Genomic DNA, 21,992 nt, shown 5'->3' on the forward strand with positions numbered 1-21,992 from the left:
GTAATACTTAGAGACTTATCAACAATTTGTAAATTTTATTGATATTACATATACTACCGGTTAAAGGTAGTTAATCTACACCTTTTATTGTTATATCTAAGTTGTGAATTGTTATATCTAAGTTGTGAATGATGATCCCACTTAATTGCTCTTCCACATGAGAATTTACCTTGTTTTATTTACTAAATTTAAATTTAATTTTATGAATGAATTATCGGTTTCTTTATCTTTTCAATACTATATAATAAATTGAAATAAAAGTTCTATAAATTATTAATACCATATCCATTTAACATTTTAATATCTATTAATGGGTATTTACATCCTCCAATGCACTGATATAAAATCTAATATTGCATAAATGCAACACAAAATGTTGCTTCTGTTTCTCCAATTTTTGATTGGATTGTCAACCTAAATGAGAAGAATATGTAGAGAGAGAAACTTAATTAATTAATTAATTATTTTATTATTTTTATTGAAAAGTTTCCGGTCATTTCGTCGGATCGATTATTTCTCCTTGCTTTTCTCACTATATGCCATTTGAACCCCTTCAAATTAGGTTCCTTTTCGAGTTCCATTTTTAAATTAAAAATAAAACATTCTACTTTTTCTCTTTTTTGATAAAATTTTGCTTTTTATCATTTTTTCGGGAGGTAAAGTGCTCATACTTTTGATAAAAAAAAAAAAAAAACGGTGTTTCGTAGTTTTTTATATTTTTATTTATAAAAATAAAAATAAGCCTCTCTTGTTTCACTACTAGTGTAAATAAGCTCAATGTACTGATCAAACTCTTTTCTCTCTATCTTTTCTCTTCCAACTCAATCTTTTTTCCTTTACATGTGGATCTGTACTTGGTTCTTTTCCTTAGGTTTTTTTTTTTTTTTTTTTTTTTTTTCAATCAAATATATGTAATTTCATGTCACTTCTGAAATATCTTTCTGGGTTTTTCTTTTCTTCTCTTGTTTTTTCTTTTCTGGGGTGGTAATTTTCGTTTCTGAGATTCTTGGTTGTGGGTTTTCTCTCAAATGTGTAAAGTTTTCTTCTTTCTTTGTTTTGGGGGGGTAATGAAGCGTGTTGAGTGTTGAATTCAGGTTGGGATTATGTGTCTGGAGTAGATGTGGTGTGATTGCAGATCCTGTTGTTATGTTTCGAGCTTGTTGATCTTTTAATTCAGCCGAAAAAACAGAAAACGGGGCTACTTTGAAGGGTTATTGAATTTCTATATTCCATTTCCATTGTTTTTCTTTACCTCAATTTCTTAGTTTCAAAGATCGATGTTAATGAATTTTGGCTCGGTATCGTTTGGCTTGGAAACCTTTTCGTTCAGGTGGATCTCTATGTATATATGTAGTAAAAATCATGTTGTTTTTATGTTATGTTCAAATTTATTTATCTTTTTGATTTTTGTTTGACCGGTAAAATCTTTGTTTCTCATACATGGCTGATATATGTTAAACTATCACAATAAGAGACATGGAACAGAGTGTTTCATCTTTGTCTTGCAAAATCTTTTACCAGTGAGGATTTAGTATTTACTTAAATGATATAATGGCTACTTCTGTTTGCTATAATTGTTCCACGTACTCAGATGTTTATGGTATGTAAGATTAATTATTCATCTATGCTTGCTTTAGGCACTAATGATTTTCATTTAAGGACAGATTTTGTCTCCAAGAGATAACAATTTACATAAAGATTCTGGTGTTCTGACTACTTTTGGTGCTGTGAATTTTTATATACCTTTGATTTTTGGTATAAGTTTATTTGTTGGGTGAAAGTTTAATTGTTTGTGAGATTAATTGTGGTCGTGGTTACATTTATTGTTTTTCTCCCTTGTCTAATTCCTTAAAGTAATAGGCATTGTGGAAGTAATGGATTAGTATGATTTTGTTTCTTGAATTGGTTGATCAGTATGTAAGTTTGGATTTTGGATTTTCACAAGGTTTTATATTAAGTAAAATTATATTATATGCATAAATAAAAACGTGAAATCTGAATATCATACTGCTAAGCATTATTTTTAGGTTTAGTGATGCTAGGTTGTAGCTTTTCTCGCTCTCCACTAAAATCTTTAAGTGCCTCTCTACTTTTGCAGGCATATTAAGAGCCATGAGTAGCATGACAAGTGGGGGTGATACTCGGAAAATATCCAAAGGTCGCCAGTCATCATCATTAGTTGAAGAAGATGGTGATGGAGAAAACGTGGGAGAAGGTCCTCTAAAGAAAGGCCCATGGACTTCAGCAGAGGATGCAATTTTGATAGAATATGTCAAAAAGCACGGACAAGGCAATTGGAATGCAGTCCAAAAGTATTCAGGACTTGCTCGTTGTGGGAAAAGCTGCCGTCTACGGTGGGCAAACCATTTAAGACCAGATCTGAAAAAAGGAGCATTTACTGCAGAGGAAGAGAGCCGAATCATTGAGCTCCATTCTAAGATGGGAAACAAATGGGCTCGAATGGCTGCAGAGGTTTGTAGAATTGTTATGTCTTTTAATGTTTTGTCATTGTATATTATGCTAATGATTAGCTAAGTTATATAAGAAACATATCCACATAGTCATTTGTGTTTGATATCTTTGATTTATGACATGGAGAAGACTCAACCACTAAAGATGAATTTCTGGTATGGACAATGCTATATATAATAGAATATAATACTATTTTTGTCAATATAAACATATCTATAAATATGGGAGGCTCATGACTCATGGCAGGTATATATTATTCTCTGGATTTTGGATGTGATTGGTATAGGTCTAATCTTTATTGCTATCCGTTACAGCCCAAGTTACTGTAATTGTATTATTGAAGATACTGTAAGGATTCAAGTTTATGGGCTGTAAGTAGAGCAAAAAAAATTGAATCAAATAAATCTTCTGATTGTATATAAATTTAATCATTAATACATAATTTCAATTCTCAAAAAGTATAGGAGTATTACTCATTATTGTTTAAGCTACATCAACTAAATTCTGCATATACTATATTGTCACAGTTGAACTTAATTTTTGAAGTGGCCTTAATTAAAATAATTTTTCCAAATATGTGTTGTTAATAGTTGAACTTTATGCACTTAAGTTCTATGTCTATCAGTGGGATCATTATGCAATTATAGCAATATACTTAATTCATTGGAAAACTATGAATGAAGTATATATTACACAGCGTAAAGTATAAACAAATTAATTTGAATTAATCTTTAACTATGTATAGATACTTTGAACTGATTTTTTTTCTTTATATATTATGAAATGTAAACAGTATGTGTCTGTGCTGCATGCTGCTAGATGATCCATAGTTTCTGACATGAATTTGCTTATGTCTTTTAATTGCTTTGGTGATTATTTTTCCAAATCAAATTTGTTTCTTTTCTTGTGAAGGCATAATCTCTGTAAATGTTGAAAACTTTGGCAGGATAGCATTAAAACCTGATGCCTGTGTCAATATTTGCAAAATGCGTTAAGTTTTAATGGAGAAATGTGGAGGAGAAGAATAGATTTAAGGGAAATATGTAGTCCTTTAACTGGATATGCAATAAAAACTATTTGCAAATGTTGTGTGTTGTGGATAGGTACTATGGCCTTATTACCATCATGTATATGATAGTGTAGCGCAAATGCAGAAAGAGGCTATGCAATATTTTAACCCTATAGGAAAACCATATTTATCCGTCCAAGTATAGAAGTACTAGAAAATTTTGTTTACTGAAGTCTGAAGCTCAGACCTCATAATTGCTGGTAACAGACAACCATGACCAAAGCCAGTGTGAAAATCTTTTGGGGGCACAGCCTAAGCAGGCTTGCTGCATTCTAAGGTGAGCTTGCACAGAGTATAAGAGGGTGGAGGGAGAAAGGAAGGGAAAGGATAGACAGAGAATTCACTATTAAGTAACAAAGCACTAACTACATAATGACTATATTGTCCTTCTCTACAACATTCTTTCTTAATTTTGCCTACTAAGTATTACTTTTGTGTTTTGTGTTATCGAGGCCAATATATTTCTGCATTTTCTTTTTGAGGTATATGCTTTTGTGTTCATTCCTTTTGTCTGTTTCAGTTGCCTGGACGAACCGATAATGAGATCAAGAACTACTGGAACACAAGAATCAAAAGAATGCAACGAGCTGGCTTACCAATCTACCCTGATGAAGTGTACCAACGGATACACAATGCCAATCAAGAAAGTCAAAATGTTGGCACCTTGACAAATGAAGCGTCCCAGCATGATGATCTCTCGCAAACTGACAATTTTGATATACAAGATGGGGAATTCAAAAATTTCAAATTCTGTCCTGGTCTATCACATGGACCATCAATTTTTGATATGCCTCAAAGCAGCTTGTTTGAACAAAGTTCGGACACATCCCATACTTATAACATCTTGTTCCCAACTATGCATCCCTCGAAACGCCGCCGGGAGTCAGAAATTTTATACAATAGTTTTGACAGCTGTACAAGTAATGCTGTCCCAGTACTTGACCCTTATGGCAATTATAATTGTGAGAGATTTTCTGACCATAATAGGTTGTGTCTTCCATGTGATCCTTTTCTTAACACCAGTGATCAGTTTCATGGTGATAACCTTACTGGCAGCCATGCCGCATTAAATGGCAATGCCTCTTCTTCTGGGCCCATATTTGGGTCCATGAAGTTGGAGCTCCCTTCACTCCAATATCCTGAAACTCAACATGGTAGCTGGGGGATGTATACACCTACGTCCCCGCTTCCTTCACTTGAGTCTGTTGATACACTAATTCAGTCTCCTCTAGTTGAGCCTATTCTGTCAGATCCTGTTTCTCCACAAAGCTGTGGTTTGCTAGAAGCAATAGTCTACAACTCAAATACCTTGAAAGGCTCACGGAATGATTCGTTATTGCCAGAGACAACTGATACGCCCTACCAAGCAATCAACAATTCAATCTTGAATCTTCCCTTTAAGACAGAATGGGATGAACAAGAGGAGCCAAATTCCTCCTTAGGCCAATCTGCTGCTTCCGTTCTGACTGACTATACTCCAGTAAGCATAAGCTCAGTGGATGGCCCTCAATCAGTCGAAACCACCCAGGGTAACACTCTAACATATAATTCATATCATTTAGTTTTACGGGTCTGTTTGGGTAAGCTTCTACATAAGTACTTCTATGAGAGAAAAATATGAAGGAAAAATGAAAATAGTTTTTTCACAAGTTAAAATTATCTTATGCACAACGTTAATTTGTAGAAGCTCTCTCTTATTAGTTTTTTCAAAATCTTATTTTTAACTTATGCACAAGTTAGTTTTAACTTATGGGCAAACTTATTTTAACTTTCTTTATTTTCTCTCTTATAACTTATAAGTATTTCTAAAGAAGCTTATCCAAACAGGTCCTAAATATGGAATGTTTCCATATTTAAGTGGCTTCATTTAATGATGCTTTTTCACCCTTGTTTGACAGATCATGATGATAAGCATGGAGCACTCAACCAGTTCCCAGATAGTTCTGGGAAGAAAGAAAATTTGAATCAGATAGAGTTTACGCGGCCCGATGCTTTACTTGACTTAGGTTGGTTTGGAAATAACACCGAGTATGGTAGTGATCAATCTGTTCTAAAAGATGCTTTAAGTGCACTTCTTGGTGAAGATTTCCAGGGTGAGCAGTAGCTAGTGGGTGGATATGGATATATTGCTTTGGCCTTAGTGTAGTGCTTGTTCATGACATAACTTCATTTTACTTTTTGTCAACTTTCTTAACAGTATTAGGTCATTTTTTTTTTTAATTTCTCAGCAACTTTTAGAAGCTTCAGTTGTGATGTTCAGAGATTTTATAGCACATATTTCATTTTTATCAATGTTTTGAAGGTGGTGTGGTATGAATTCTATCTGGTGTTACTTTACATGGTGTTAATATTGGATGAATGGTATCTGAAAATGTTATTAGCTCATCTGAAAATAGCATTGAACTCATCTTTGTTCAATTGTTCTCCCTGAAAAAGGATTTGTTTAAGCATAAAAGTTACGCACATTATGTGTTTTATGCTATGTTTATTAACTTTTGAATTGAACAAAAGTACGAAATTTAATTCTTTATTTAATATAGCCGGGAGTTTGCTGAAGAACAATTGAAAACATAACTTGGTTTCAACACTAATTAATTTCCAACGTGCTTTTCCTAAGTTGTAATTACGGCCAGTTTCATCAGTTAGAAATCCAGGTAAAGAAATGAGTTTTGTGTAAATGAATCATAGTTACAATGGCATTAATTTTTGAAGTTGACTTTTTTTTTTTTTTTTTTTTTTTGTGCATCCAATCTATTAATATATTTCCCTGTCTAAGCTTATTAATCTAAAGAGGGACAAATTATCGGATGAATTCTTTGTCATCGGAAACATTATGCATATAACCCGATGGCACTGTTTTACTTTTCTGTGCAAAACAAGCTCAGTCCCTGATTTTCAATGTTTCCAATATTTTGTATCATAGTTTTAATTAAAAATTAAATTTAATCAGATAGTTTTAGTACAAAAAATATTACTTAATTCTCTCATATTTCATAAAAAAATAAGAGACTCTTCTTATTTGATATGTTCTTCTCACACACACATTTATGTGTGTGTTCTTTATATGCGTGTGAGGGATCAAATTATATATTTTTATCGATTATTATTTTATCAATAATTTTTATATAAAATGTAAATTTGGTTAATCTAATTATTGAATTATAAATTTATATAATATCTTGAATGTTTATGTTAAATTATAACTTTATATATATTATGCTTATTTTGACTTATATAAATGAGGTACAAAATAATTCTAGATTTTTTTTTGTATATATAACCTAATGAGATTTTAAGAAAACATCATTTAATTGAATAATATAATAGTTAAAAAAGATTATATTGATGTAATCTGATCATTATATATATAACATTATTAAAAGAAGTATCACAATTTTATGTCCACTTTCTGAAAGACATTTATACTTTTATATTTCTAACTTTTTTCATACCGATATTTTCTTAAGGATTTAAGAATAAAATAAGAAAAAAATGTATATACAAAAAAATAATGGAAAATTGCAATACTATTAATGTCTCATATTTATTTATTAAGTACATATAATTTTTTTTATATAAGATAATACTATTTGTGCATTAAATTACTAATACAAGTGCTAACAAGTAACAAGATTTAATTTCTTACTCAACTTTAACTCTTAAATTATAATTTAAATATCATGCATGTCGCGATTTAAAAAATATATAATTTTTAAAGAATGATTTTAAAAGAAATGAACTGAAAAATTATTATTTTTAAAATTTGGTGGAATCTGTTTTATAGGTTCTTTATATTTAGACTAGCACGACACACGTTTCAATTTAGGTATATTTCTTTTTGAGACGTTGATGTAAAGCGAGATCGAGCAAAAAGATTTAAACGTTACTTGTTTCTAAATATTCATCAATGACCAACAAGTAATTAAATTCATGAAAGTAAAGCCTTAAATGAACATAATGAACGATGGATACATTTGCAATACAGATCATGGTTCATTTGCATAATTAACAGGAATTACAATGCTGAAGTAATATAACTACGTGGGTTTAAAAGAGATAAACTAAGAAAACTACGCTAATTCTACTCCTAAAAAGAAAAGAAAAGTGGTCAAGAAATTGGTACCCAGCAGATGCGTGCACGGAAGCCATATGCGCAGCCAGAGAGTGCTTACAGAAATGTGAGTATGAAATTTCCGACCCCTTGAAAGTACATATTTCTTTGTGTTTATAGAGACAAATGAAGGTGGTTAATTTTAGTGCATGTGCGTCATGGAAAGGTAACCGCCATCCACTATGCCCAATAGGTGGTTTTAGAATGTAACCTCTCGTAACCGCTCGTTCCACTCTTTTTCTTTTCACTTCGATCCATTTTCCGTTAACCGTTCTGAGATGACTACTCACTACTTGGAAACCTTCAGTAATTTCCATCTTTCGAGCCCTTCTTGATTTGATTCAACTTATTTTTTCGACTATATTTTGAATACGGACAGCTTGAGCTTTTGATACTTCCTGAAACTCCTGAATGTGCTTTTCGAGTTACCTGGTCTTCGAGTGATCCTAACAAAAATTGAAGAACGATGAAAATTTTCAACAATAAAACATATTGTACATAATTCAAAAATAAAAGAATAAATTGATAAAATACTAATTCACTTTTATATTTTCTTTATCTCACTGATAAAACGTGCAATTTTCTCAAAAATAATAGTTCTCTTTAAAAATAACGTTATCCACTTTTATTTATTTTGTGGGTGCGGGTGATATTATATTTTAGTAAATTAGAATATAAATAAAACTTTGAAATATATAATTACAATTTTTTAGATAAATTTTTGAAATATATAACCAAAATATAAGAAATAAGAATTATTGATAATAATTATTAAATTAAAAAAAAACTGCTGAAATTAAAAATTATAAATAAAATTATCCTGTAGCCCATATAATTACCTCTATCATATATTATTAATTTTTTTATAATTATCTTATAAAACTTTAATATAATATAATTTATATTTATTTATATATGTCTTTTTTATATATTTTATTTCCATTATAAATATTAGTGAGAGAAAAATATCTAGAATAATTATCCACGCTAACAAAAAAATTATTAGTTATTATATTGTTTATGGTAGAATTTGTTTTAAGGATTCTTTTTACTCGGATTAACATAATCAATGTTTCAATTTAGGTATATTAACGTTCTTATGGATTTGAAACACAATGCAAAGAAAAGAGACAGAGTGGAAACTTTCAATAATTGCTTGTCTCTAAATATTCGTTAAGTATTATCAAGCAATAACGTTCATGTATGTAAATACTTAAATGCACAGAATGAACATTACATATATTAGCAATGCAAATCATAGTTCATTTCATACAATAGTCAAATTACATTACACATAAAAGCATATTGATCAAAGTATACGAATACACTACGTGATTAAAAGAAGAACAAGAAAACTATTCTACTTCTACTCCTAAAAAGAGAAAAGAAAAGTGGCCGAGAAATAACCATACCAAAAACGATTCCTTGCACAAAAGCCATATGCGCAGCAGGCAGAGAGTACTTCAGATTCTAGTCTTAATATGAGTTTTCCGACCTCTGTATAGACGCAGGACCTTTGAATTTATAGAGCCAATTACCAACGGTTAACTTCGTGCACGTAGATCATTATCGGATAACCGCTATCCACTATACTTGTACGTGGCTCTAAATTTAACTTCTCATAACCGTTCTTCCACGTGTATTGACTTCTCGACCTGGGCTTGATAACTACCTTAATATGACCATAATCTCGAGCTCATCATTGTTCAATCTCGAAATAATTTTCTTCGATCTCGAACATCTATTATCGGCAGGTGTTGGTTTCCTAATATATTTTTCGAGAAATCTTATATACTATTTCGACCCGTGCGGTTTTTGAGTAGGCCTAACATATATACAATAACTTTTATAATCTTTCATAACTTTTACTTAACATTAATGTACATCAAAATAAAAATTTTCTTTTATATATAGATATAGATTTAACTTATGCTATGCATATCATAAAGTACTGGTTATTTATACGAATCGAGAATGCTTCGGTAGAGGCATTTTGGAACACAACTTGTCTGCAAACTTTATTATCTTGTATTTTAAATATCTTCTAGTTTTCGAGTTTAAAGAATTACTTCCGTTACACCTGTCTTCTTACAAGTTTCGATAATTTTCCGTTTAATACTAATTTTATTTTGACTTTTTATGTGCTTATATATATATATATATATATATATATATATATATAAAAGAGAGTTTAAACAACACCGGTACAATTTTTACTAAGTGTTATACCGCTCAATAACTTTAAATTAAATGTGAATTTTATAAATCTAACTATTAGATTGAAAATTAATATAACTTTATATGTATATATCAAATTTTGTTAAAATTGAACAACAATTTAAGGGTAATCAAACTGTTCATATTTTAGTATATTTTAAAATAAATATATTACGTCAATTTTATTTTATAAGAATGAAGTATCAAATCATCTTGGATTAATATAAAATTTTATATATATAATCTAAGAGTAAAGAACTTTCAATCTTAGTAACACTTAGTAAAAATTATATCAGTATCGTTTGAACCCTCCTTTTATATATATATATATATATATATATATATATATATATATATATATATATATATATATATATATATATATATATATATATATATATATATATATATATATCAGAAATTACTCCTGAATATAAGAAACTGAAAGAAACGTATCATCAAATTTAAAGCAGTTCACTCAATGAAACCAAATTCACATCCTATCTGAATGTGCCAATAGAAAGTGAACAATTGAAATAATGTTAAACGCTTCAAATTTTGTTCAAAATATGAGCAATCTCATAAGCTTATTTATTTGATTTTCCATGAATGATTAGTCCACTGTATCTTACCATGTCCATTATATATTTTACCTTTTGAGTTTTTTCCTTCAGAAGATTTGTCATTTACATAATTTTCCTTCTTTAGTGTTTCCTCAGAAGATTCAAATCCAAAGTACAATTTTTCAGAAACATTAATGAAACGTAACATGGACATACCACATTAAGAAAGACAGCAAAAAAAAAAGGATCTAAAACTCCCATTTAATTTTTCTTGAAGATATACACAGTGATGCCAAGAGAAAAAAAAAAGGAAACAATTTTGGCAGTTCATACTTCATAGCCCACCATAATCAGATATTTAAATTTGTTCTTATCTTCTCAGTTCTCACAGATCTTAAGAAAAAAGTAAGGGATGCAAATTCACTGAGAAATTCAACAAGGATGAAAGAAAACTATTATATTTATATTGTCCAACAGAAAGAGATAATTAAACCCTAGAAACAAGGAGATACAAATTCACAGATAAATTAAACAAGTAAAAGAAAACTATTATATTGTTCATCACAAAGAGATAAATCCTAGAAACAAGGGGATGCATGCAAATCCACATAGATGAAAGAAAACTACTACATTGTCCAACAACAGAAAGAAACAGATAATTAAACCCTAGATCTGAAAAAACTTCAGATATCCCTAAACATAACTTAGATAATGAAAAACTAACAACCCCACTTTATTTTAGTTCATACACCACTATTATTTGTGCTTCAGTCTTCAGCAGGAGGCATCTTGTTGAGATCCAAATTTTCAACTTTACCACCACCACTCTTCTCACTCACTTCACCAGAACCTGCATTGTTATCTCCCATGGCAGCATCCACTTCACCAACACCTCGTGTGGAAGGACCTTCACCTGCATTCTCTTGTTCAGTGTCCGATGTTGGATCCTTTTCGTCCACATGTTGAAACACACCAACGAATGTTTTGAAAAACTGGTTGCAAACTTTGCACATCATCACTCTCCTAGTCCAACAAATCTTGTGTGCAGTGCCATTGAAGCCAAATCTCCTAAGCTTCTTCCTCAGCCTGATGTTGTCATAGTCATCTTCATCGCATGAGTCATCCTGGTGGCACTCGATGTAATCATCGTCGCTAGAGGAATCATCTGGTGCAGCCACGGTTTTGTTCTTCTCTTCGTTGCTACCCCTCTTCTTCTGAACCTTCCACCTTAGCAGGGACTTGGAGGAATCAGTGGTCTTGCGGTGATGATCAGCACCACTTGCTTTGGTGCTCCTCTTTGGTGGCGCTGATGAAGAGGGTCGAGACACTCTCCACTTGCTCATCTTTGTGCGCGTGAACTGGAACTTCTTTCGGCCCTTGGTGTGGACTTTCATGTGCCCTCCCAAGGCTCTTCCACAGCTGAATTCACGCTTGCAGTGAAGACAAACTCTTTTGGTGGAAGAAGAAGGCACCACCTGCAGAGAAAACAAGAAAACAAAGAAAAAAAACTGTGAGAAAAATCAAGATGTTCAAAAGGAGAAATTATTAGATGATTCAGGACTACGATTTTGATCATTATTATACGACATGTATTTAAGATTTTTAATTTATAAAAAAACTTGATAATACTTGATTATTAATATATTAGAGACAATATAGTATAAGATCATCTAATAATTTCTCATTCAAAAGGACGTATAATTGTATATATATCTTAAGGGAAAGCTCTAAAGGAAATGTTGGTTTCACGCTTGCAGTGAGGACACACTTTTTTGGTTGCAGAAAAAGGCACCACCACCTCAAGGTTGCTACCATCACCTTCATCACCTTTGTTACCATCACCTTCACCACTGTTACCATTGTTGCACCCTTGTTCTATAAGCGTTTCCTGAGAAGGATCCATGTTCAGAAAACAATTAAAGAAAAAAAGTCTGAGAAAAATCAAGTTAAGGTGTTCTAAAGGGTGCATGTATGCATATATATATTTGGAAGAAGAAAAAACTCTAAAGGAAATGTGGGTTTCATGATTGAAGTAAGGACAAACGTTGTTGTAGTTGTCAGGATAAGGCACCAGCTGAGAACCACCGCCACTTTTTTCCCCTTGTCCTGTAACCATTTCCTGAGAAGGATCCATGTGCAGGGAGAACAAGAAAAGAAAAAAATAAACTCTGAGAAAAATCAAGTTAAGGTGTTCAAAAGGTAATATATATCTGCATTAAGAAAAAACACTAAAAAATATGTGGGTTTGAGGCTTGCAGTAAGGACAAACATTGTTGTTCTCAGAATTGGGCAACAGCTGAAGGTTGTTGGCACCACCATCATTGTGGTGCCCTTTTGAATCCCTTTCCTCAGAAGGATCCATCTGCAGAGAAAACAAGAAAATAAAATATTAAAAAAGAAAACTGACAAAAATAAAAAATCACGTTAAGTGTGTATATACATATATGCATTAGGAAAAAAAACTCTAAAGGATATGTGAGTTTCATGATTGCAGTAAGAGTAAGGACAAACATTTTGGTTGTCAGAAGAATAAGACACCAGAAGATGGTTGCCACCAGCACCGTTGTTTTTCCCTTTTTCTCCAGAAACTCTTTCCTCAGACGGATCCATCTGCAGAGAAAACAAGAAAAGAAGAAAAAAAAAAAAAGAATCTGTGAGAAAAATCAAGTTAAGGTGTTCAAAGGGGTGTATGTATATATCTGCATTAAGAAAAAACTCTCATAAAAGGATATGCAGTAAGGACACACCATTTTGTTGTCAGAATAAGGCACCACCTGAAGATTGTTGCCATCACCACTGTTTTCCCCCTTTGCTCCTGAAACTCTTTCCACAGAAGGATCCATCTGCAGAGAAACAAGAAAAGATCGAAAAAAAAATTCAAACTGAGAAGAATCAAGTGAAGGTGTTCAAAAGTGTGTATACAATACATATATCAGCATTAAGAAAAAAACTCTAAAAGGATATATGAGTTTCTGCACCTTCAGGGGGATGATGATAGATTAGAGACAAACACAATCAAAGAGAAAGAGATTGAGATTTATGAGAAGTGAGAATCAACACTGAGAGTGAGCAGGTATATATGGAAGTGTCCTGTGTCTTAACGTATGATACTATAGAGAGAGAGAAAAGTAAGAGATAAACTGATATGATGTAAGAGCATCACTTTATTTAATATTTTTAATGTATTAATTAATATTTTATATAAAAACAAAAAGCAAATTAATTTTTGATCGTTTCTTAAACACCTGGCAACTTTATTTACTCTTTTATACATTTTTTTCTTATAGTATTAATTATCTCTTCTTTCTCTGTTTACTTTTTTCATCACTCTTTGAACCCAATCTTTGTATTCTAAGTGTGAACTGAAAATTTTCCAAAAAAAAAAAAAAAACTCTAGTTTTTGTTTCAGGTAATAAAAGTTGATTTGGCATGGTGACTTGATTTATTTTTGTGTAGGATGAGGTCAAATTAAAGCTCAAATTAACATTCCTTAACCTGCTTATTTGGAAAACAATTCATATTTTTTTTACCAAAAGGAAAGGTAATCATTCATTTTTAACATAATTTAATCTAACAACTTTAATTATTAATAAAATTGAAATCTATATAAAACTCACTAGTTGGTAAGAAAAATGATTGTTATATACTCGTTATAAATAGATTAAAAGATAGAAGAAAAAATGTAAAAGCTATAATAAATAATATAATTAATGTAACAAGAAGAGTTATATAGAGAGAGATAGAGAGATTAAAAATGAGAGATAAATTAAAAATAAATTAAAAAGTTTTTCCAGCAAGTATCTATCTATATTTATTATTTAGTGATGTGATGATGTTTTTTACTATTTACCGATAGTATAATATATGTAGATATATGTTTATTTGACTTATAATTACACATATTTTTAATATTAATTTTAAATGAGATGTAATAATATATTTTATGTATTTGTTAGGCGTACTCGAAAATCATGTGACTCGAAAAGATTGATAGCGCTGCCTAAGAAGTAAAATCAACACATGCTGAATACTTGTGACTAATCTCATGTGGGGCGTGAGAGCACTCGAAATTATGGGACTCGAAAAAACAAGTGTTGCTCGAGAATAGTTGAAAAGTTGAGACTATCAGAACATGGAGGTTAAGCCAAAACGGTTACTAAAAAATCAATCGAGGAAACAAGGAACGTGGGAAGAGCGGTTAAAGGAAGTTGTGAGTTAAGACCACGTAGCAAATATAGTGGATAGCGGTTATGAGTCAAAAGCGTACATGTACAGAATTAACCGCCCTTGATTGCTCTATAAATACAAGGAGTACGGACCTTTACTGAGGTCGGAAAACTCATACTCTAACCAAATTCTGAAGCATTCTCTGCCTGCACATATGGCTTCCATGCGAGGAATCATCTTTGGGTATGATTACTTCTCGGCCACTTGTCTTTTCTCTTTTTAGGAGTAGGATTAGTGTAGTCTCTCTTTTCTCTTCTCTCCTTTTAATTACGTAGTTATAGACTTTAATCTTGTAATGCTTGAACATTATGTAATTTGAACATGATTTGTATTGAGAATGTATACATTGTTCATTCTATTCATATTGTTATTTGCATGCGGGAACATTGCTTGTTTGTTTTAATCGAAGAACATTTTGAGACAAGTAGTTGCTAAGACTTTTTCATCCTACTCTCCATTCGCGGTAACACGATAACACAGTAAAGCGCCTAAATTGAAATACGTTCGTATGCTAGTCTAAATAAAAAGAACCCAGGATTTGATGGTTAATTCCACCGTAAACAAATTGGCACGCCCAGTGGGACCCGTTTAATTTAGAACATAATTGGACTAGTTTTAGGTGTGTGAATTGCATGAGATTAAGGAGTGGAAGAACTATGTCTACGTCTGATAACATGAACGTAAACCATAATAATGTAGATGTAGAACAGCCTAACTCCAATCTTGATAATGCCACCAATGTGACCAGGGGGGCAAGATCTCCTCCTGTGTTGCTTGAAAACCATGCTAGGCATAATAATACCACTCAAGAGTTGGTAAATGTTACTAGAGAGTACCCTTGGGGTATGCCACCTAATTGGCGAAATACCCAGCCTGCGTATGTCGAAATGTCAATGCCTTTTATAGGGCCAAATTCACAAATGAATATATCCCCACAGGGATATAATCCTGGGCCAAGTGGACTGGGTTTTGTTATGCAAGACCCGTATCAACATGTAGGAACAAGTCAGGAGGGTTCATTAATTCGACAAGGTAGTTACATGCCCACGGGTATTAGTAATCAAGCAATGATGACCCTTCGACAACAAATGGACCATAGTAATCATGACATGGTCAATTTGTTGTCTACTCAGATGCACAACATCATGACACCCCTTTACGAGCTAATAAACAAAATAGGAGATAAGTTGGGTAATGGGCCTCCTTCGAGAGCAATGAGTGTGAATTTGAACGATACAGAAAACCCTGGGGGGCATGGAAATTTGCAAAACATAGTTCGACCTAACAGGAACCCTAATGATAATTTAGATCAAATGGTAGAAAGGATATTGAATAGACATGGATTCGATGTAGGTCGAAATGAACGCCCATACTTTGTGTCAGCCTTTCCAGATTATATTACACAAGTAGAATTACCCCGTGGAGTGAAAGTCCCAAAATTCTCGAAATTTGCAGGAGAATTAACTGAGTCAACAGTTGAACACATAGCTAGGTATGGGGTCGAATGTGGGGATTTGGCTAATAATGAATACTTGAAAATGAAATATTTCCCAAGTTCGTTGACTAAACATGCTTTTACCTGGTTTACTACCTTGCCTCCTAATTCGATACATACTTGGGTACAGCTAGAGGGTAGCTTTCATGAGCATTTCTTTCGAGAAGAAACAAAGGTTAGTATAGTCGATCTAATGAATATCAAAAGGCAAAGTAATGAAACATTAGATGACTATTTAAATAGGTTTAGGCAATTAAAATCTCGATGCTATACTAATATTCCAGAACATGAATTGGTTAGAATCGCCGCAACAGGTTTAGACTTCTCAATACGCAAAAAATTAGTAAACGAACAATTGAGGGACATGGCTCAACTCGCTGAGAAAGTGAGGAGGATTGAACAAATTAAATTAGAAAAGGAAAAGTTGATGAAATTCGACAAGTTCGTTCGAAAAGAAAAGATAGCGTATTTAGAAAGTTCTGAGTTAAATGAGGATTCTAATTATGAAGTTGTAAGTGAAGTTTTCGAGATTAATTTGGCAGAATTACGCCCTGGACCTACGTACCAATGTCAAATGCTAAAACCAGGAGGTAATATAGAAGGGAATTCGACTAAGAAATATAGTTTTGACGTTAGTAAGGCAGAAAAGATATTCGATACCTTGTTAAAAGATAAACAGATTATACTCCCAGAGAATCATAAAATTCCACCTTTCGAGCAAAGAAAAGGAAAGAAATTCTGCAAATATCATAATATGTATGGACATTGGACTAACAGTTGTGTGCGTTTCAGGGATTTCATCGAGAAGGCGATTACTGATGGTCGCCTGGCTTTTGAAGAGAAGGAAATGAAAGTAGATGTTGATCCATTTGCTGCCCATACTGGCTATGTTGAACCAGTTTCGATGTCCATCAACATGGTGGAAGTCGCTGCTGAGGACGATGATAGCATTGAGCCCATTTCTGACGAGAAGCTCGAAGAGTTAATGGAGGATTTTGCTAAAGAGCAAGAACCCATATACCCAAAGGAAGGGGATAGTCTGGTGGAGTTTTTATCGAAGAAAAAAGAAGCTGATAAAGAGGTCATGTTGTGTCCTCGATGCAGTGCTGTCTTCGACAGAGCAGCGGCTAAGGATTTCGAGGAGTCTGAAATAATGAAGAATTACAAAGCTGAGAAGCTGCGTGAAAAAATGAAGCCCAATGCTAGGTCGAATGCTGGTTTGACTATGAGGCAAGTTCATATGCCTCAATATAATGCCCCGGTTGGGAAGATGGAGATGTATAACTCGTCTAGGTTCGACAATACTTTTGTGCCGAACGCGAATGTACCTGTCGGGAGATGGAACGCACCACCTAGGCCTATGATGGGTCGAGGTAAACAAGTAATGACTAGCATGGGAAACCCGGTACAGAGAAATGCAGGAAAATTTTCGAATTTGACTACAGGGAATGTTGGAATTCCAGCTGGGGGATATAGACGTGGCTTTCGACAGCCATTTAACAACTTAACCAAAACCCAATGGAGGAGGCAGCAAAGGATGCGTAAAGCAACCTTTGAAGGTATGGGAGGAAATCGTTTTTCGATCCCAGTTCCTCAAAAAGGGGAGTCTTCTGGAAAGTTCATCGAAGACGATGAAGACATGATAACAGACTGCTTCGAGAGCGGTTTCGAGGATTCTTTGGAAGATATTTGCGGGGTAGTTTCCATTTTACCTTCGGAGTATGCTGGTGCTATGGAATCCGTGAATGAACAAGAGGATATCAACAGGGAAGACGTTTTCGAGGACCCCAATTATGAGTCCAAAATCATATGGGTCAATCAAATCTCGAGGGTTATCCCTAAGTTCAACTCTGCTGTCTTCGACTCTCCCACAGAGGAAATGAAAGGACATCTCAAACCCCTATTGTTAACACTGATGATTGAGGGGCAAGAGGTAAACAAGGTCTTGGTCGATGGAGGCGCAGCTGTGAATATCTTGCCTAAGACAATGCTGAAAAGGTTTGGGAAATCCTTGGCTGATCTGAAACCCCATAACATCATGATCTCCGACTATGCAGGCAAGTCTTCACATCCTGAAGGTATGATTCTGCTCGATGTACAGATCGGAAGTGTGAAGAGGACTACCATGTTTATAGTAACACCTTCCAAAGAAAACTTCAACGTGTTGCAAGGTCGAGAGTGGATCCATGGTGTAGGTGCTGTTCCTTCGACCGTACACCAGAAGGTTTTCTTCTGGAACGATGATGAAGGTTTAGAGGTTCTCGAAGCTGATCAGAAGACTTATGAAGTTGGCATGTATTTTGCTGATCAACAACTGACAGCATTTGCCAAGACCAAACCTTTCGACGCTTACAACTCTGGGGTGATGGATGAAGAGGAAGGTGTCAAGAAAACCTTTTGTTGGGATGTAAAGAGAGGATTCGTGATTCGAGCCGAAAAGAATTCGGCTCCATTGGATGCATGAAGGACGAAGATCCTTACTCGAGCTTCTTAGCTCGAATATCGGCCTACGTGGCCGATCAAACGGCCAACTTGGCCGATAAAGATCAATTTGACAATGAGGTTAGCACGGCCATGTTGGCCGAAGAAAAACAAAAAAAAAAGAAGAGATGGATTTCGAATCAATAGAGAAAAAAGAAAAACAACAAAAAGAAAAGGAGTTCGAAATCGGGAAAAAGAGGGAAGAAAAGCAAAAAACAGAAAATCAAAGGGACGAAGGAGTCTCAGATAAAAATGAAAAGCAAAAAGAAAAAGCAGAGCTAGAACTCAAACTGGACTGCATTTTTGATGATTCACCTTTGGGTTTCGAGAGTGCCGCTAATGAAGAGCATAAGTTAGAATCCCAAGATCCGCTCGAAGAGGTTAATCTGGGAACTATCGAAAATAAGCGGATCACTTACATTAGCAAGTTCTTGCAAGGGGAGCTGAAAGGGGAGATAATTCAAGTTTTGCATGAATACAAAGATTGCTTCGCATGGGATTATGATGAAATGCCAGGTCTGGATCGAGAATTGGTGGAACATAGGCTACCAATGATCCCAGGAAGGAAGCCCGTGAAACAAAGTCCTCGAAGATTTGCTCCTGAAGTGATCGAGAAAATCAAAGGGGAAATTGAGAGATTGCTGAAGGCAAAGTTCATCAGAACTTCGAGATATCCTGACTGGATCTCGAATATAGTGCCGGTTATAAAGAAAAATGGGAAAGTCAGAGTTTGCATTGACTTTCGAGATCTCAACATGGCAACTCCCAAGGATGAGTACCCTATGCCCATTGCTGAAAATATGATAGATGTCGCTGCAGGTAACGAGATTATGAGTTTGTTAGATGGTTATTCTGGATATAATCAAATTTATATTGCAGCGAATGACGTGTCGAAAACTGTCTTTCGATGCCCAGGTGCCTTAGGCGTCTACGAATGGGTGATGATGCCATTTGGTCTTAAAAACGCTGGTGCGACTTATCAAAGAGCGATGAATTTAATCTTTCATGATTTGATTGGTAAGTTCGTGCAAGTTTATATTGATGACATAATTGTTGGCTCAAAACAAAAGAAAGACCATTTATATCATTTGAAACTAGCCTTCGAGAGAATGAGGAAATATGGTTTGAAAATGAATCCACTGAAATGTGCTTTTGGTGTCATAGCAGGCGAATTTCTGGGATTTATTATACACCAGAGGGGGATCAAGGTAGACAAGAACAAAACCAAGGCTATCATGGAGACCAAGCCTCCATCGAACAAGAAAGAGCTTCAATCTCTCTTAGGTAAGGTAAATTTTTTGAGGAGATTTATTTCGAATTTGTCTGGTAAAACTAAAGCATTCTCTCCTTTGTTGCGTTTAAGAAAGGAGCAAGAATTTCGATGGAATGAAGAGCACCAGAGAGCATTCGAAGAAATTAAAGCTTACTTGGCTCATCCTCCAGTGCTTGCACCAATCTCTGAAGGGAAGCAACTGAAGTTGTACATTTCAGCTAATGATTCGACTATTGCGGGCATGCTGGCGCAAGATGATGAAAATGGCATCGAAAGAGTCATTTACTATTTAAGTCGAATGTTAGTAGGAGCAGAACTTAGATATACCCCTTTAGAGAAATTATGTTTAAGTCTTTATGTTGCGTGTACTAAGTTGAAGTACTATATTAGGACTCGTAATGTTGTAATACTTTGTCGAAGTAATGTGATAAAATATATGTTGTGTAAACCTGTGTTACATTCTCGAGTCGGCAAATGGGCACTTGCCTTAACCGAATACCCATTAACTTTCGAGCCGCTAAAAGCAACTAAAGGACAAATAATTGCAGATTTTCTTGCAGAACATTCGAATGAAACTGAAGAAGTTAATTACATAACCACCAAGCCTTGGCAATTATATTTCGATGGCTCGAAACACGAGTTAGGCGCCGGAATAGGTCTTTTAATCATCTCTCCCAAAGGGGTCTCGACGAAGTTATCATTCAAAACAAATACAGGATGCTCGAATAATGAAACTGAATACCAAGCACTGATCACTGGACTTGAGATTCTTAAAGAATTAGGCGCTAAAAATGTGGTAATTCGAGGAGATTCACAACTGGTCATCAAACAATTAACTCGAGAGTATAAGTGTTTAAATAAAAAATTAATTGAATTCAAAACTCGAGCTACACAATTACTTGACACGTTTGATGAAGTAGAGTTACAACACATTCCTCGGGACTCAAATAGCCTCTGGATATAAAATCAGTAAAGAGTATCTCGAATATCTGATTCATACAGAGAGTGAAGTGTTAGACTATCGAGCAATTCTAAGTATAAGTTCAGCAGGTCAACAAGATTGGAGGAGCGAATTGATCGAATACTTGCGAAATCCTAACATAAAGGTCGAAAGGAAGATTAAACTCCAAGCTCTTAATTATCTCTTACTAAATGATGAATTGTACAAAAGAGGCTTCGACGGAGTTTTGTTCAAATGTTTGGGAGACCATGAAGGTTATATAGCAATGGCAGAAATTCATGAAGGCATTTGTGGAGCACATCAAGCTGGAAAGAAGATGAAATGGGTTTTGTCAAGGAAAGGCTTATATTGGCCTACTATGATTAAAGATTGTATCGAATTCGCAAAAAGTTGTGTGGAATGTCAAAAGCATGGACCAATACAAAAGGTACCGGCAAGTGAGTTGCATTCGATCATCAAACCTTGGCCATTTCGGGGTTGGGCAATGGATTTAATCGGACAAATACACCCACCTTCCTCGAAAAACCACAAGTATATACTAGTTGCCATAGACTATTTTACAAAATGGGTTGAAGCTATTCCTTTAAAAGAAGTCGAGCAAAAAGATATAATTGATTTTATCGAAGACCATATTATTACAAGGTTTGGAATTCCTCAAACAATCACTACTGATCAGGGTACGGTTTTCACGGGTCGAAACATTGCTCGATATGCAGAATCAAGAGGAATTAAGTTGGTAACTTCAACACCATATTATGCCCAAGCTAATGGTCAAGTTGAGGCTGCTAATAAAGTGGTAATTGGTTTAATCAAAAAACACATATCAAATAAACCTCGAAGTTGGCATGAAACTCTCGTCCAAATACTATGGGCATATAGGAACTCACCTCGAGATGCCACGAAAACAACCCCATATAAATTAGTATATGGCCATGAGGCTATTCTTCCTATCGATATTAACTTACAATCAATTCATATACAAAAACAAAATGAATTACCCGTGGAGGATTATTGGAACTTGATGTATGATGAGTTGATCTCTTTAGAGGAAGAAAGATTAATTGCGTTACAGAATATTGTTCAACAGAAAGAAAGAGTCGAGAAAACTTATAATAAGAGAGTG

The 21,992-nt window shown here is 34.0% G+C and overlaps 3 protein-coding genes across 4 annotated transcripts; 2 read left to right on the forward strand and 1 right to left on the reverse strand.

Moving 5' to 3' along the window:
* The first annotated feature begins 734 nt into the window (after positions 1-734).
* Positions 735-5,926, forward strand: LOC109809323 (transcription factor GAMYB). Of its 2 annotated transcripts, none has more exons than XM_020372594.3 (4): positions 735-1,210; positions 2,099-2,472; positions 4,062-5,070; positions 5,440-5,926. In XM_020372594.3, exons 2-4 carry the CDS (start codon positions 2,113-2,115, stop codon positions 5,643-5,645), a joined length of 1,575 nt encoding a protein of 524 aa, XP_020228183.1. In that variant the 5' UTR covers positions 735-1,210; positions 2,099-2,112; the 3' UTR covers positions 5,646-5,926. The 2 variants fall into 2 exon arrangements, with proteins under 2 accessions (XP_020228183.1, XP_020228182.1); XM_020372593.3 differs by having other exon boundaries at positions 737-1,330.
* Positions 5,927-10,959: 5,033 nt separating this feature from the next.
* LOC109809633 (uncharacterized) lies at positions 10,960-13,490 on the reverse strand. The gene is made up of 7 exons (XM_083069967.1): positions 13,411-13,490; positions 13,180-13,275; positions 12,944-13,042; positions 12,702-12,794; positions 12,477-12,551; positions 12,201-12,320; positions 10,960-11,907 (listed from the first exon to the last, which is right to left on the reverse strand). The coding sequence occupies exons 2-7, from the start codon at positions 13,273-13,275 to the stop codon at positions 11,200-11,202; spliced, it is 1,191 nt and encodes a 396-aa protein (XP_082926093.1). The 5' UTR covers positions 13,411-13,490; the 3' UTR covers positions 10,960-11,199.
* A 1,825-nt stretch (positions 13,491-15,315) lies between these two features.
* Positions 15,316-18,618, forward strand: LOC145954932 (uncharacterized). Its single transcript, XM_083069625.1, has 2 exons — positions 15,316-15,654; positions 15,793-18,618. Exons 1-2 carry the CDS (start codon positions 15,316-15,318, stop codon positions 18,616-18,618), a joined length of 3,165 nt encoding a protein of 1,054 aa, XP_082925751.1.
* Positions 18,619-21,992: the final 3,374 nt, after the last annotated feature.

Source organism: Cajanus cajan, chromosome 2 (assembly GCF_000230855.2).
Source record: "Cajanus cajan strain Asha chromosome 2, NIPB_CcT2T_4, whole genome shotgun sequence".
Lineage (NCBI taxonomy): Eukaryota > Viridiplantae > Streptophyta > Magnoliopsida > Fabales > Fabaceae > Cajanus > Cajanus cajan.

Excerpts from the sequence above, each read along its gene's own strand:
- LOC145954932 (XM_083069625.1), top strand. The coding sequence starts at position 15,316 with ATGTCTACGTCTGATAACATGAACGTAAACCATAATAATGTAGATGTA. Across the intron at positions 15,655-15,792 it reads TGCAAGACCCGTATCAACAT|ATGCACAACATCATGACACC; the intron begins GTAGGAACAAGT and ends TTGTCTACTCAG.
- LOC109809633 (XM_083069967.1), bottom strand. The coding sequence starts at position 13,275 with ATGGATCCTTCTGTGGAAAGAGTTTCAGGAGCAAAGGGGGAAAACAGT. Across the intron at positions 12,795-12,943 it reads ATTCTTCTGACAACCAAAAT|ATGGATCCTTCTGAGGAAAG; the intron begins GTTTGTCCTTAC and ends TTTTCTCTGCAG. Across the intron at positions 12,552-12,701 it reads CCAATTCTGAGAACAACAAT|GAAATGGTTACAGGACAAGG; the intron begins GTTTGTCCTTAC and ends GATCCTTCTCAG.
- LOC109809323 (XM_020372594.3), top strand. The coding sequence starts at position 2,113 with ATGAGTAGCATGACAAGTGGGGGTGATACTCGGAAAATATCCAAAGGT. Across the intron at positions 2,473-4,061 it reads GGGCTCGAATGGCTGCAGAG|TTGCCTGGACGAACCGATAA; the intron begins GTTTGTAGAATT and ends TGTCTGTTTCAG. Across the intron at positions 5,071-5,439 it reads ATCAGTCGAAACCACCCAGG|ATCATGATGATAAGCATGGA; the intron begins GTAACACTCTAA and ends CTTGTTTGACAG.